Here is a 14440-nt window from a genome sequence, read left to right as displayed (position 1 = left end):
TTGCAGAGTCATTTTCTTGTTTTTTTTTTCCAATTGAATTCCAAGTTTGACCCCTGCTTCCCTACTTTAGATATTACTCTGCTAACGTAGGTTCCAGCTCCCAGAGAGCCTAGTGTCTAACCGCTCGTTCTTTGCATTCTGTAGGTTCCCTTCGTGTGCCTTCCGCTTGAGACGGCAGATTAAAGAAAAGGTTTGTCGTGGCCCTGGGCGGAAAAAGGCACGTGGAGAACTCGCCTCCAAGACAACGCTCCCAGGCTGAATATTAAGGCAGGAAGCCGAAGTGATGTCTCAGGTCATACCCAGCCACGTGCTGCGGGTTGGCCAGACGATACGTGTTGCATCCCAGGAAGAAAGCAGAAGCTTACATCCAGCCAGGAGCCCCTGCTGCTCTAGCTTGACGACAAAATGTTCTTATTATTCAGCCGAGGGTTGGCTCAGCCAGCCTATGATGGCACAAACCAAAGCACGGCTGCTGCCAAATGGGGGACTGCATGGACCTAACTCGAATGCCACGTTCACCTGTGTGGCCTTTCCCCCACCCGGGAAAGAGCGTCCTGTTGCCTCTTTGGAAAGAGCCGGTCCCACACATCAGCCAGAGGGTGAGGAGGAGACTGAGGGGAATCCTGAGGCCAGTCCAGTATCTCCAACCCTGGACGTGTCGATAGAAAGCCTGAACCAACTGATCCTAGAAATCGACCCGACCTTTCAGCCCCTCCAGCTCAAACCAGACAGCAGCAAGAAGTACGCTGCCCAACCCACATCTCCTGGCAACGCGGCTGTGACTGAGAAACCAGACCCAGATTTATTAGGTGAGGTGAGGGTCATCAACGTACAGTGGAGCCAGAGAACAGCGAGCTCAGCCCTAGCAAAGTAGCATGAAAGTCCCAAAGTGTTTCCATGCATTGCCTGTGCCACGTGCAATCCCAGAGAATTCACCCCGGGCAGCGGGCAGGCACAAGGTGGAGGTGCTGCCCAAGTCCTCAAAAAGGACACTGGTGAAACGTAATTTTACCCAAAGTACAGTCAGGGTTTGGATGTGATTCTTCTTGCCTATCACATCAGGGACAGGCAAGTTGATTTTGTCGCTGGGCTGGCAAGTTTTCTCTCTGACTTCCATGGGCCCCCATCACCATAGTGTCTGAGGCCGCTCTCAATCCATAATGTATTTATCCCCATAGACCCTCTGTGCTGCAGGGCAGAGCTGTTATCCCCATTTCACAGCTGGGAAACTGAGGCACAGATAGGCTAGGTTAGTGGAGGAGCTAACAGTTTACAGTCACCTGGCTGGACTTAAAGCCAGGGCAGGTGTGTGGCTTAATGAGGGATTAATGGGTAAGGCAGGAGCTCAGAAGTAAGGCGCAGGGGGCGAGTGAATTAGCATAAAGATCAGAGCAGCCCGAGCCTGCAGCCTGTGGGCCTGAGGAGAGGTGTGTTTGAGTTTTGTTTGTCCTGCAGTTTCTCTGGAGGGGGGGGGAACCGCCCTCAGAGGGAGGCTAATTAAGGTGCTGAGACAGACTTGGGGCTCTGAGTTCAGTTCGCAGCCTTGCTGCAGAATCCCTGTGTGACCCTGGGCCAGTCTGTTTCCGGTGGAGCTCCGCTCTCATTTAGGCCCCCAAAGGAGTGGCTGGACTTTCAGCAGAGCCCCATGTGTCAGGTGCAGAGCGAGCTCCTTCGAAAGTCTGTCCCCAGCTGTGAGAGCGAACCCCGCCGCTGGCAGCAACAGAGGGAGAGCAAGGCTTAGCCACTGGGCCCTGCGCAGAGCCGGGTTCGCCGGCACGCTGGTGAACGTAGCACCCACCATCACCACCATGGAGGCCGCTCTCTACAGCTGTGGGATTGTTCCTAAAAAACTCTAGTGTGTGCTCAACTTCTGTGCCTCAGTTTCCCCATCTGTAAAATGCAGCTAACAGCACTGCTTTACCTTGCTGGGGTGCGGTGAGGCTAAGCCCTTCACAACTGGGGAGGCACTCAGATAGCGTCATGCTGGGAATGACATAAGGGGGCAGCTGAATGAGCCCGGGCATATTGACAAGGAACAATGGGGAGCGGCTGTGAATGGCAACACGTTCCCCTGGGTTCTTGCTGCGAATTCCTTTGCAAGGCAGAGAGTGGAGGGGGACTGATGGCAGAGAGTGGCTTGCACAAAGTAACGTGTTGAGTGAAGACTTTTAGGGATGCGGTGGCCCCTGAGAAATCATTTCTGCAAAGGCCCTGGGTACACCTGCAGGTTTTCCATTGTCATTCTTTGAGGAATGAAAATCCTGGTGTGTGCGTTTGAACCTTCCACTCAGGGAGAGTTTGCATAACCCACGGTGTGTTCATGGGAGATATTCATGGCTGAAGCTAATTCTCTCTAGTACTTAGTGGCTGAGAATGTTAGACAGGCCCTCTGGGCCCTGCACAGCATGGTCACAGTCAGGCTGCTGTTTTGAAGTCAAACCTGCCGCTTCCTGGTGCCAAAAAATTAGCTAGGACCATAAGCTAATATTAAATCCTTGGCAAGAGCTTCAAGACAGCAGGCACACAGCTGGGTTAAAGTGATGACCTGGAAACAGCCAATTATTTCTCCTAACAGGACCCTTCTGAGTTACAATCTTTCCTTCCTTTTTCCTTTGGAGGGAGACCTCCTGGATACAGTGTGTCCAGCCAGGAGCTGGTCGCAAGGGCTCTGGACACTAGTGAGCTGACACAGGGACAAACTGGTGACCGAGCCCTGGCCAGGACTGTCTTTGACAGGGTGATCGCTGCTTGTTAGCAAGAGCAGGGAGGGGAGATTTGGGGGAAAGGTTGAGGCGTGAGAGAGAACTGCCGCGTGTTTATTTTTAGTCAGGGTTTCTCTAAAGGACTTGACAAGCTTCCGGCAGATCCCCCTAGCCCTGTCGCTCTGGCGGGCTGCAGCACCTTTCGTGCTCCCCGGCTCACCCACTGGGCAGCAGTCTCGGGTAGGTCTGAGTTGCAATGGCAGCGTCAGATCAGCCCAGCCCAGTTCTGGCAGGTGGGGCCCCAGGGCTGGTGTTCTCTGCTGTAGCAGGCCTGGCATCGCTGCCTGCAAGGGAAACCCTTGCAGCCGTGAGTATCGTGGGCTCTGATGTGCTGGATGGGGCTGCTGATCCAGCTCCCTTCTGCTGCTGATCCAGCTCCCTTCTGCGTGTTCTCTATGCATAGCCTGTTTTCTTTTAAAATTGGTTTCTCAACAGTAGACAGATTCACCAGCCCAATTAAACTGAACGTCTGCCAGTGCTTTGCCTCGGGGCCTGGCACCAAGAAGGCAACCAAAGAGTAACTTTTGTGCGGACTTGTCCTAGAACCTGATGCCTTCGAGGCCCAGTTGTTTCTTACAAGAAGCAGTGACCGCAGCCTTTGGCAATTAACCATCCTCCCAGAGTCATCTACTCACTAACCACACGCCATAAGATAGCAACCAGGCATGTCAAATGAACAGCAAGAAACACAAGACTTTTAAGAGCAGTTTTTTATTACGCAAAAAAATATTCCATCCTACTGATGCCTTTAACAGTGGTGCAAGGAACGCTCCCAGCTTCAAAGGCAGGACAAGACCCAGCGGCTGGCAGCGGAAGCTAGACCCATTCAGACTAGAAACGCAATGCACAGTGTTAAGGGTGCAGGAACAACGCACCCCGGGGCACAGTGGATTCGCCGTCGCCCAAAGGCTTTAAATCAAGACTGGGCGTCTCTTTCGAAAAGCTCCTGTAGCTTAGCCAAAAGTGGGCTTGATGCGGGAACGGCTGGGTGAAATCTGGCCTGTGCTGTGCCGAGGTCAGATGATCGTAACAGTCCCTCCTGGCCTTAAAATCTAGGAATCTAGAAATACTTGGAGTGGGTGTCCACCCACCGGCGCTGGGCTCTGAATCCACTGAATTATACAGTTCTTATATGTCCATAGAAGATGAGAGTAGCTCAGATTAGATTTCATGTGCTCTGGCCCACAGCTGAGTCGGGCGCATGTCTCTTCTGTGGTATCTGCCTTTCAAAAGCCGGAAACCGCCCAAAGAGCTGAGGAAGCACCTTGTTCCATGCTGGTAGTGAGCAGTCCCAGCCCCATCTCTGCCCAGCGTCATCTCCCACCAGACACCACGGCCTTGGCTATTTCCTATTTAAAAATAAACCAGGATGGGCTGGTGAAAGCAGCACTTGTTAATGAATAAGGGACGCCGGCAGAGCCCCCAGAGAGCTCACCATTGTAAATCAGCGTACGGTGACCATGCACTGGCCCCTAGTATGTGGCATTTCTCTGGCTCTTCTCAGTGAGGATCTCAAAGCAAGTTACAGACATTGACTAATTGAGTGTCACGATCCCTCCTGCCCGTTAGCTGTTTTGATCCCTGTGTTACAGACGGGAAAACTAAGGGACCGAGCGGTTAAATAATGATGTGCTAAGAGTCACATGAGGCAGTGGCAGAGCTGGGCATGGAACCCAGAAACCCTATCTCCTAGTCCCCCCTGCTCTAACCACTAGACCCTCTGTTCCCCTACCAGAGCCAGGAATAGAACCTGGGATCCCACTCTTAACTTCCAGAGCAAGAAAGCCGGTTAGTGTGAGTGCACAAGTCTGCAGAAATCTATTTTTGAAGGTTAGGCTTTCTTAGATCTGCTTGGAAACAAAACTTTCCCCTTCACAAGTGTGTGGACAGGCACAGCAATATACAAATACATACGTGTTCTCTTTGGGGTGTCCCATGAAAGAGAGGGACGTGAGGGAGAGCAGTTCTGGGATAGACATTGGGGTGCACATACTTGAAAGATCTTGAATCGCCTTGAAGAGCTACTTCAGTAACCAAAGGACTCCTGCCCAAATTGGGACAACGGACTCGACCGAACTGCTCCCCTGCCCCAGGTTCCGGCTGCTTTTGCTGCTGGAATGCTCAGCCCGGGATCTGATCAGCTAGAAATGTGCAGGTGCCTTGTAACCAGCAGCTTCTCTCTGCACACAAATGGCACCACGCTGATTCTGGGCATGGTTAGCAATGCTCCAAGCATCCAGCCACGCCTGGGAATAGGCGAAGTACACCCTGTGCACACAGCCAAACACGGGGCTGTGCACCAGGTGAGCTGTAAGTGGTATGCAGGAGCCAGAAAACCCATCCCGCCTCACACGCCCTTTGCCCATGCGTCTGATGTGATCACTCACTTGGGAGTAGCCAGATGTTTTTTTCTTTAGTCAGGTACAAACTGAACTGCTGTTTAAGGAAGACAAATAGACGCATCCACCCTTTGCTACAGGCATCAACATGTAATCATCACAAGGGGTTCTGCGCTCTCCAAGATGACCAGACATAACCCTGTCTTCCTTGGGGCTGCTCCTGTTAGGCTGGGGGCAGGGCATTCCGGCTGTAATTAGAAGCAAAGTGTCACCATTTCAGAGAGGTGAGGTAGGAATCTGCTTCTGGGAGCTGTAATGCAAGGCCTGGCCTTGTGACCTGGGAGAAAGGGGTTCCTCAGAACTCTGGCAGGAAGCGGCTCTGTAACGTTCCCTGTTCCTTGGCTAATGGCCACACAATGCCTGCAGCCCCTGCGGGCTTATGAAGAAGGGAATTAACCACAGCCCAGGCCTAATGAAGCATTGAGGTTGCATCTAAGCACTAGTGCAGGGAAAGCACCGTTGTGGGTCTTGTGTTTGGCACGGGGGGGTTGAAATTCCCATCAAACACAAACTTTCTTTGCACTTGCAATTGTCCGTTGCGCTCCCTTGTTGTGTCTAGATTGTCAGTTCCCCCAGACAGGGACCACGTCACCTTCAGTGTGAATGTGGGGCCTGATCCAGATTGATGCTGGGAGGTGCTGTCAGAATATGATGCTGAGGTTCCAAAAGCTACCTAAGGAATTTGGGTGCCCAGTAAATGGGAACTGTGTAACAAAATCCCCTGGGTGGTTTTGGAAATTGCAGCCTAAATCCATAATAATTCTCCTCCTATGTTTGGCTGATGAACCTGCCCAAATACCTTATTGTTAACCCCTCCCTTTTTCCCCCCAGAGATCAAGTACATCGAAATGACCCCCACCCAAGCCAAGAGCCATGAATCGATGCAAGGCTCTGCCAGTCCTTGCATCACTCCGCTCTCCATGTCGCCCCAAGGCAACTGCTTCCTGCTCCCAAGAGGGGCGCTAGCCCGGGACAACTGCACCCCGAATGGCAGTCTTGTCTTCTCGAGCCCCTCCGGGCCCGACAGCAACCAGGCAGCTCCTCAAAATCAGCCACCCACTGGGAGCTCCCCCCAGACCAGCTACAGAGTGTCTGAATGTGTGTCCATCCCGCAGCGTGGTCCGAAGGATTGCATCTCCTATAGGCCAAATACTCTCCTTGCCACCTCTCCCGGCCTGGAGAGTTTGCGGAGGGCTTTGTACATTGGCCGGGCTCAGCAGAGAACCAGCAGGGTCTCCATGCTCTCCACGAGCCCGGGATCAGATACCAGTTACGTGCTCGGAAGGTAAATCCGCCTTTGTGATGTCTGTGCATTCAGCGGCTCGGGTGTGTTTCCGCAAAGAACGAGCCATGGCAGAGAGTTTCTCCACCTTTATGGAGATGGCCCCGTTCAGAAGCCAGGTGGGTGGGGATGGGCAGAAAGCTCTTGGGGGGTTCAAAGCCTAACATACCACAGTGCTGCATTCTCCCAGGAAACAGCAGATGTGCTGGTGCCCCCCTCCTGCCTTTCCGCAAGGAGCGGTTCATGTCGCGGGAAAAGACTGGAGAGTGGGAGCAGAGGAAAGGACAGAAGAGGGAGCTGGCTGTGCCGGCACAATCCCACAGTGCTTTATTCCCCCCTTGGGTGGTTATTTGATGTCACAGGAGCCAGGCAAGGTTCCCCCCGCTCCACCCTGCCCCTAGGCAACCTCTTATTTGGCTTGCTGCATAGCACGTCAACTGGAGAACAAGCCCTCCAATTTCCCTGTACCTTCTGCTTTTCTTCTGCAGCAGCACCCAGTCGCTTCTCAACGATGATTCCGACTCTTACCAACCTGCCCACAGATTAGTGGAGAAAAGCCCCTTATCTATTGGCTCCTTCGGTAGCCCTTGTCTCACTTCCCCAGGCGTCCAAGTCCATGGTTTTGGAGAAGCCTTTAGCCCAGGTCCCAGTTCCAACAAAGTGAACACCTCTTCCTGCCTGCCACTCCAGAAGGGACACGCCAGCAGCTGTCCCCCGTCCATTGTTAACTCCGTCGCTGATATCCCCATACTGCTGGTCAACGGATGTCTGGAACATGGTGAGACGTCTCCCAGGATGGGCAAAGACTTCCAGGGTTCCGTCAAGCAGAAAATTCCACCCAGTTCCAGCTCCTTCTCAGGGATAAGCAGCTTGAATAAGACCTCTTCTGAAACGTCTCTCTCCTTCTCCACGAACGGTAAGTTGTGCCTGTTTTGAGTTGGAACCACTCTCTGCTTCAGAGTGAAGTTATCCAACACAGAGAATCCCATTGGGTTACCAAGGTGGAAAGACAGGATGAAACTGGAGATTGTGTTTCCACTTCCAATCAAGCTTTCATGTATAAATAGTTAATAAGACACTAATAGATATTGTAGATATCCTTGACGGTGTCCTTGATGGTGATAACCCCGTCATCAGAGGTGTTAGAGATGGTTATAAGTCATGGTTGTAAGCAACCTGTTGGACTCTCTCAAGATCTAGAATGATTGATTAATCATTTATTGAAATAGCTAGTCATCATTTTTAACCCTTCATAAAGTGGAACCCCAATATAAAGTGTGACCAAGATGTCGTATAAATGAAAACTCTCTCCTGCAGAAAATTGTGTGCAGAAATGTTCAAGAATTGTTCATTAAAAAGGGGATTAAAAACATCCGGTAACGATGAGGTTCTGTAAAATTATAGGGCCCCATCCTCAGCTGGCGTGACCAGGGTAGTTCCATTGAAGCAGATGGAGCTTTGCTCATTTACACTGGCTGAGAACGTGACCCATAATGTTTTAATTTCATCCTTATTTCAGGGCTAAGACTTTTTTGCCCCCATTTGTTTTTGGAGGACATCTAAAGATACCAAAAGTTTGGGAAACACGAGGTTCCTAGTTCAAGAGTAAACAACTGGGCCATTGTTCTCTGGAATAGTTTACGGGGGTAGCTCCCGACAGAGACTTTTCATCTGGACTCTCCCGGGAAAGAAAAGAGGGATGTCTCTCAACATAGCGCTCTTGACTTCAGTGGAGTTGGGCCGATACACACCAGCCGAGGAGTAGCCTATTATCTTTCTGATCTTGACTGTGGTTTGCCAAGAAGACAATGAAGTGGGGAGCGAATTATGCTGGAAACCGGAGAGGAAGTTCTAATGGAAAGACTTGAGCAAACATTTAAATCCAAGCTCAGTTAAAAGAGAAACAGTCTTTGTTAGGGTTCTTCTCCCCTTAAAGATGCCAGGGAAGAGACTCCCTGGGATCTAAATACCTATAACACATGCCTAGGTCTCTCTGCAAAGAGAGAGGTTCGTGTCATGTGCCATGCATGAGGGAATGCCATTGTCTCTTGCAGGTCCCTCCAAAGATAGTGAGCCAACCATGAAGTTTGTGATGGACACGTCAAAATACTGGTTCAAGCCAAGCATTACAAGGGACCAAGGTAAAAAGAGTGGAGATTTTGTTGCTAGGCCTATCCCATTACCAAATCTACCCTTCTGCATAGTTCTTGGAGAGCTGCTCGTCTCATGGGGTGGCAGAGGACCCGCAGACGCGCTATGCATCACTTAGGTCCCATAGTGACTTATTTCCTAATTGCATCCTAACCCAATAAAAGCTGGTGTTACAGGAGTGAAAGAGCCACTCACCACTCTACAGATGATGCTCAGGAAACACCAGGTCTTCACTCTGTCTGTGCTGTCCGAGTCGAGAAGAATACGCTCCCCTTTCTACCAATCAGTTGAGTGAGCTTGGTTTTGGAAAGGGCCGACTGTATTTTTCAATTCCCAGGATACGGATCCTGGCTGAAGTCAAATGCTTCTTGAATCACCCCTGTGCAGTAGCACCATTCTGGTCAGGTCTTCTACAAGGACAGAGCCTGGACCTCTGAATTTAAAAGCTCAATGAGGCAACAGCTAAAGAAGCAGGTCCATTAGTTCGGAGGACCTAACATTAGCAGATTCATTAAATGAGGATATGCGGTCTAGCCACTAAAGGGAGACAAAGCACCAGACTGTTAGCTTGGGTTGCACATGCCTGAAGGAAATACTCATATGCATCCTGAAACCCACCCCGCTGCATTTCACTCCCCCCTGGGGATGGTTACAGCACTAGACAGAGGGAATGCTGAGTTCAGAAATGCCGAAATGCCGCTTGCATTGCATGGGTAACCCTCTCCTCTGTGCCTTCAGCCATCCAACTTCTGAAGGAGGCGGAACCAGGGGCTTTCCTCATGCGGGACAGCACATCGTACCGCGGGTCGTTCGGGCTGGCGATGAAGGTTCTCAGCTCACCATCCAGCTGCGAGACAGGTACAGAGAGGCCTCTTAAGAACACAGAGCTAAACTTCCAGGAGAATCGTGTAAGCCAGGTTCAGCGGTTTGTAACGGAGCCAATAAGCAATGAGAGTTTTGCTTGATTAGGGACCCACCCCCTGTGGGTCAGCAAAAGGGCCACACATCACTTGAAACCTCAAAACAGGCCTGCAGGGGGACGTAAGGGTCAGTGCCAAATTGCCTGGAGGTGGCCCAGAAGCACCATTGAAATGGCATTTTGAAAATCCCACCCTGCAGGTAGAGCTGAACTAAAGGGGGTCATGCAGTTACCACCCAGCCCGGAGGCATGCAGGGAAAGTGGAGGGTCAAAAACAGGGTGGGCAGTAACACTGGAGATTGTGGTAGAGCCTCTCTTGCATTTTGCTTGAAGGTGAGGACAGCAGCGACCTGGTCCGACACTTCCTCATTGAGTCATCTGCCAAAGGAGTGCACCTTAAAGGGGCCAGCGAGGAGCCCTATTTTGGTAAGGATATGTCTGTCCTGGAGCGGCAGCTACGGGAGGAGTATTACATGTATTATGGTAGCACCAGGGCCCCGACCGCAGCTGTGCCTGGTGCTTGTCTACACCAAGGCGTAAATGCTTGTGGCAGACGCCTCCCAGCGTGTGCCGCGTGACCAGTCAGAGCTGCGCATACAACGGGTAAAAGCGCTAGGTAATAGACCAACGCCACCGTCTTCGCTCCGGCCAGCTGAGACCGGGGCAGGGAGGTGGGAGGACGTGGGAGCTGGTGGGTTCACGTGTTCCTGCCGTCCGGTAAGCCTCTCGCTGTCTCGGTTGCAGGGAGCCTGTCGGCCTTCGTCTACCAGCACGCCATCACACCGCTAGCCCTGCCCTGCAAGCTGGCCATCCCCACACGAGGTACGGGGCCGACTTGGAGGAGACCAGCGGGCAGAAATCCTGGGAGTTAGCGAGGGGGGCGGCTAGGTGGCCATTGCGGACACGTCTGGACTTCACAGCTGCGGAATGGCCCTCCTCTCCCCCAGTCCAGCAAAATGGGAGTTTGGAAGGGGCCAGCACATGGCACGCATAGGGCCTGGCCATTACCGCAGTGCGGACACGTCAGTGGGAATGGGGGACAGCACTGGTAGGTGGGGTCGGGGGTCAGGGAGAGGCATGAAGGGTTGGCAGCTGTAAGTGCCACTGTGGTGAGGGGTGATGAGGAAAACTGGCCAATACCTCCCTGGCTGTGGGCAGAGCGGACGCTGTCTTCTCAATCCCGTGCAGCGATACCAACCCGCCGGCTGCCGTTGCTAAACCCAGCGAGCGGGCGGGGTGCGAGCAGCCTCTGCAGCAGTCCAAGGGGTGGGGGGTGCACGTGAGCCCGTAGAGAGACCCCTAGGCTGGGAAGAGGGCTCCGGAGAGCTGGCCCGGCAGCCGCAAAGCACCACAATCTGCATCAGGGCCGGAAAGGCGGAGCAGTGTGGACGAACAAGGAGGGGTCAGATCACAGAGGTGGAGGGAGGACACAGACACGAAGGGCTTGGAAGAGGTGGAGGGTGATGGTGGGGGATGTCCCTGGATCCCTGAATAGATGTGGCCTATTCACAGCGGGTGAAATTCACCCGCGTGCAGAGACCCTAAGACTTAACCGGCTCCTGGGCTCTGTGTGTCCTCTGAACAGAGGGTGAATTTCACCCCTGGCCAACCGTTGATTTCAGAGCTGCTTGCTCCGTCCATGCCTCACGGTTCTGTTTGTTCCTTGCACAGATTTCGCTGGCGGAGAAAATAGCCCTGAGACCCCCCTGGAATCTGCACTTTCTGCAAGGAAGCAAACTGCTGGTGAGCAAAGAAAAGCAACCAGGTTTCTTCCGGGCTTTATTTGCTGGAGGGGCAACTGTCGCCATCCTGCAGGCCTTTGGACTTCACCCCGTGCAGAGTGATTTCACCTGTAACGCACCCGACACTGCGATTTTTTTTTTCACCGTTGTGATCAATTCTGACACAAGTCGCGGAAGCAGTGGAGGAGCAGCTGAGCTTGGGGGAGCGGGAGGGGAGCGGCGGTGCCAGTTTGCACCATTTTATCACAAGTCGTGTGGCCCCTGGTGTTCTTCTTGTAGCCCCAATCCCAGGAATCGGGGACTGCCTGAGAATCTCAGCTTGCTTTAAAATGAAAGGCAGCAGCCAGCTCTCATGCCTGAGAAACGTTTGCAAACGGCTCAAACCTCCGAAGGCAAAGGAAGAGAACCCGACTACTGATTTCTGAACACCTGGGATTTGGCGGTCCTGGGGCAGTGCTGTTGTGGCTGCTTCGAGCTGCTGTGCGGACAAGCATAGGGGGCCTAATGGGGGAAGTGTAAAGACTCCCGGGCTAGCAGGATGTAAAGGTCATTCTCCTGTCCTGAGTATGCAGCCAGTAACAGGTGCGCTGCGGGCGAGGGCTGAGGACCAGGGAGAGAAATGTAGTATAATTATTGCGGGTCTGACTGTCGTGCCGTGGGCAGGGGCCCCAGTGCGCTAGGTGCTGTACAAACACAGAACAAAGAGCTGGTCCCCTGCTCGCTCTTCAAAGCAGGCAGGCGGGACCCGCAGACCCAGCGTGGCGCTGACCTTGGTTTTGTGCTGTGCCCTTGCAGCCTGCAATGTCTTGTACCTCAACTCCGTGAGCGTGGAGACGCTGACCGGCGCCTCGGCGGTTCAGAAAGCCGTCTCCTCCACCTTCGAGCCGGAGACGCTGCCCGTGCCCACCATTGTTCACTTCAAAGTGACCGAGCAAGGAATAACCCTGACCGACGTCCAGAGAAAGTAAGGACGGTCATCTGGGACGAGCCTGCCCGGTCCAGCGGAGATGCTGGGATTGGTCAGGGCTGGCCGAGTGGCTAGATTCCAGCATGAATGGGGACAGGGCTGCATACAACCTCGTTATCTTAATCCTGAGCTTCCTCTCCGAAATGGGGCCAAAGCCTCCTCCCGGTTCCAGTGTTGCAAGCCCCATGTAAATTACAGGGGAAACTGGTCCTCTGGGACAAATTAATCCCTTCTGTAATTGGAGGCGTAACCCCCAGGCTGTATTTGACCCATTACATTTACTAGTACAGGGACAGGATTCCACTTGGAGCAAAGCCACTGTAACTGCCACTGGCCCTTTGGTGATGGGAGTTAGAATCGGGCGCTAAATTCATGTCACTGCTCAGCCGAGATGGATCTGATCCCAGCCCTTAGGCACCGATGGGCTCCTTGGCTCAGCAAGAATGGTTTGACTTTGAAGAAGTGTATTTCTCCCCATTGAGCTATCCAGACGCTGCCCCTTTTAAAGCCTTCTCTTCTTCTTCTTCTTCCCCTCTGCAGGGTGTTTTTCCGAAGGCACTATCCCCTCGCTGCCCTCAGTTTCTGTAGCATGGATCCTGAGAACAGAAAGTAAGTTGCAACTTACTCTGCAAGTCGGGGCAGTTAAGTTATTCAGGGTGCAGGCTGGGTGCTGTAGTGTTCATCTGACCCTTGATGGAAAATAACTGCCATGTGTCTCATGCCCGGTGGGCACCGGATGGGACCAAGGACTGGACCTGAGTAGAAAGTCAAAATTGAAAGAACAGATCAAAATTCCAGATTTTCAGAAAAGACTAATCTGAAGTTCAGCTTTTTTCCCCAGTAAAAGTAACAGTTTTCTAGTTACACAGTAATTATACGCAGCTAATAAAATTAAATATCTGGATTTCTCTTGTAAGCTTATTCGTCTCTTTCCTTTCAGGTGGCAAAAGTACTGCAAGTCTTCAAGGTAAGCTTCATCCAAAGAAACCTCCCGAAAACGCAGGAGGAAAGGGGCTTCAGTTACGGGGTTCTGGTTATTTATATGGACACATTTCAAACAGCAGTTTAAACTTAAAAATTAAAACCCCAGTGATCGGAGGAGAAACAAACTTTAGTGGCTGGCTTGAACAGAGTTAGGAGAATTCATCAGTGCTTTGTAACGAACCCCTCCTGGAATGGAAGGGGGAAACAAGTGTTACCCATAGAGACCCAAACTTTGTAAGATCTCTGCTGTAGCTACAGCGGGGTGAATTTCACCCTAAGTGGAAAGAGCCCAGCAAATCCTTCAACTCCCTAATCCTCCCCCAAAGTTTTCTCAGTACTCAGGAAGTAAGTTCCTTTATGACTCTACTTTGTGTCCCAGAAATGTTTCACAGTCAGGAAGGTGACAGCGAGAAGCACGACCCCAGTATGGTTTTTTCTCTGGAACGTGATTGGGGAATGGGCCAGGTGGGATTGCTAGACTCAGACGTTCACTCTGCGGCTAGTTTCAGCTTGTTCTCTGCCATTTCTGAGTGCAGGCTAACTGGGCCTTTTTTTTTTTTTTTGGTCTCTCTCTTTTTCAAAGGATCTTTGGCTTTGTAGCCAAAAGCCAAACGGATGCCGAGAATGTCTGTCATCTCTTTGCCGAGTACGACACTGTGCAGCCGGCTTCTCTTGTCATTGACTTTATCAGCAAACTCCTCCCAGAGCAATAGATGCTGCAGACCTGCGTAGAAGCCATTGCTGGCAGTACCTGGATGCTGCTGAGCCATTTTCTGCCATTCTATTGCCACCCTGTTGCATTTTGGCAGCTGCTCCTATTTATAACTTTTGTTACATACTTTGATGTCCAGAGTTTCAGAGGAAGGTTTTACGCTCCCTGCTCAGCCCTGGGAGCCTCTTCTGGGATCAGATCTCATTCAAGGTCTCTGATGAGGAATCCCATGGAAATCTCTATCATGCCGAATGCCTTAGGTGTACGTATTGCAGCCTGCAGGAAGCCACAGTGGGTCAGATGGTGGATGAGTGTGCGACGGCTTGGATTTGCCTTGCAAAGTTATTTGCTCACTCATCTGGGGCGAGGAATTTTGTTCTTTAACAGGCAGGGAAAATACTGGGGCCAAGATTTTTGATAGTGATGCCTCGGTTTCTGGCTGCCCAGTTTGAGACTCTTAAAAGGATCTGAGCTCCCACCCTCCAAAACTCCGGGTTAGCACCGCCCGACCTCACAGATGTC

At 52.0% G+C, this 14440-nt stretch overlaps 1 protein-coding gene across 1 annotated transcript; it reads left to right on the top strand.

Moving 5' to 3' along the window:
* The first annotated feature begins 283 nt into the window (after positions 1 to 283).
* TNS4 (tensin 4) lies at positions 284 to 13919 on the top strand. The gene is made up of 13 exons (XM_073325526.1): positions 284 to 556; positions 617 to 809; positions 5993 to 6446; positions 6935 to 7359; positions 8498 to 8584; positions 9333 to 9452; positions 9847 to 9939; positions 10258 to 10335; positions 11185 to 11256; positions 12051 to 12219; positions 12763 to 12831; positions 13163 to 13189; positions 13790 to 13919. The coding sequence occupies exons 1-13, from the start codon at positions 284 to 286 to the stop codon at positions 13917 to 13919; spliced, it is 2190 nt and encodes a 729-aa protein (XP_073181627.1).
* Positions 13920 to 14440: the final 521 nt, after the last annotated feature.

Source organism: Lepidochelys kempii, chromosome 27 (assembly GCF_965140265.1).
Source record: "Lepidochelys kempii isolate rLepKem1 chromosome 27, rLepKem1.hap2, whole genome shotgun sequence".
NCBI lineage: Eukaryota > Metazoa > Chordata > Testudines > Cheloniidae > Lepidochelys > Lepidochelys kempii.
The sequence above is the reverse complement of the archived record's forward strand: the minus strand, read 5'-3'. Positions and strand labels throughout refer to the sequence as shown.

Excerpts from the sequence above, each read along its gene's own strand:
- TNS4 (XM_073325526.1), top strand. The coding sequence starts at position 284 with ATGTCTCAGGTCATACCCAGCCACGTGCTGCGGGTTGGCCAGACGATA. Across the intron at positions 9,940-10,257 it reads CAGCGAGGAGCCCTATTTTG|GGAGCCTGTCGGCCTTCGTC; the intron begins GTAAGGATATGT and ends TCTCGGTTGCAG. Across the intron at positions 12,220-12,762 it reads CTGACCGACGTCCAGAGAAA|GGTGTTTTTCCGAAGGCACT; the intron begins GTAAGGACGGTC and ends TCCCCTCTGCAG.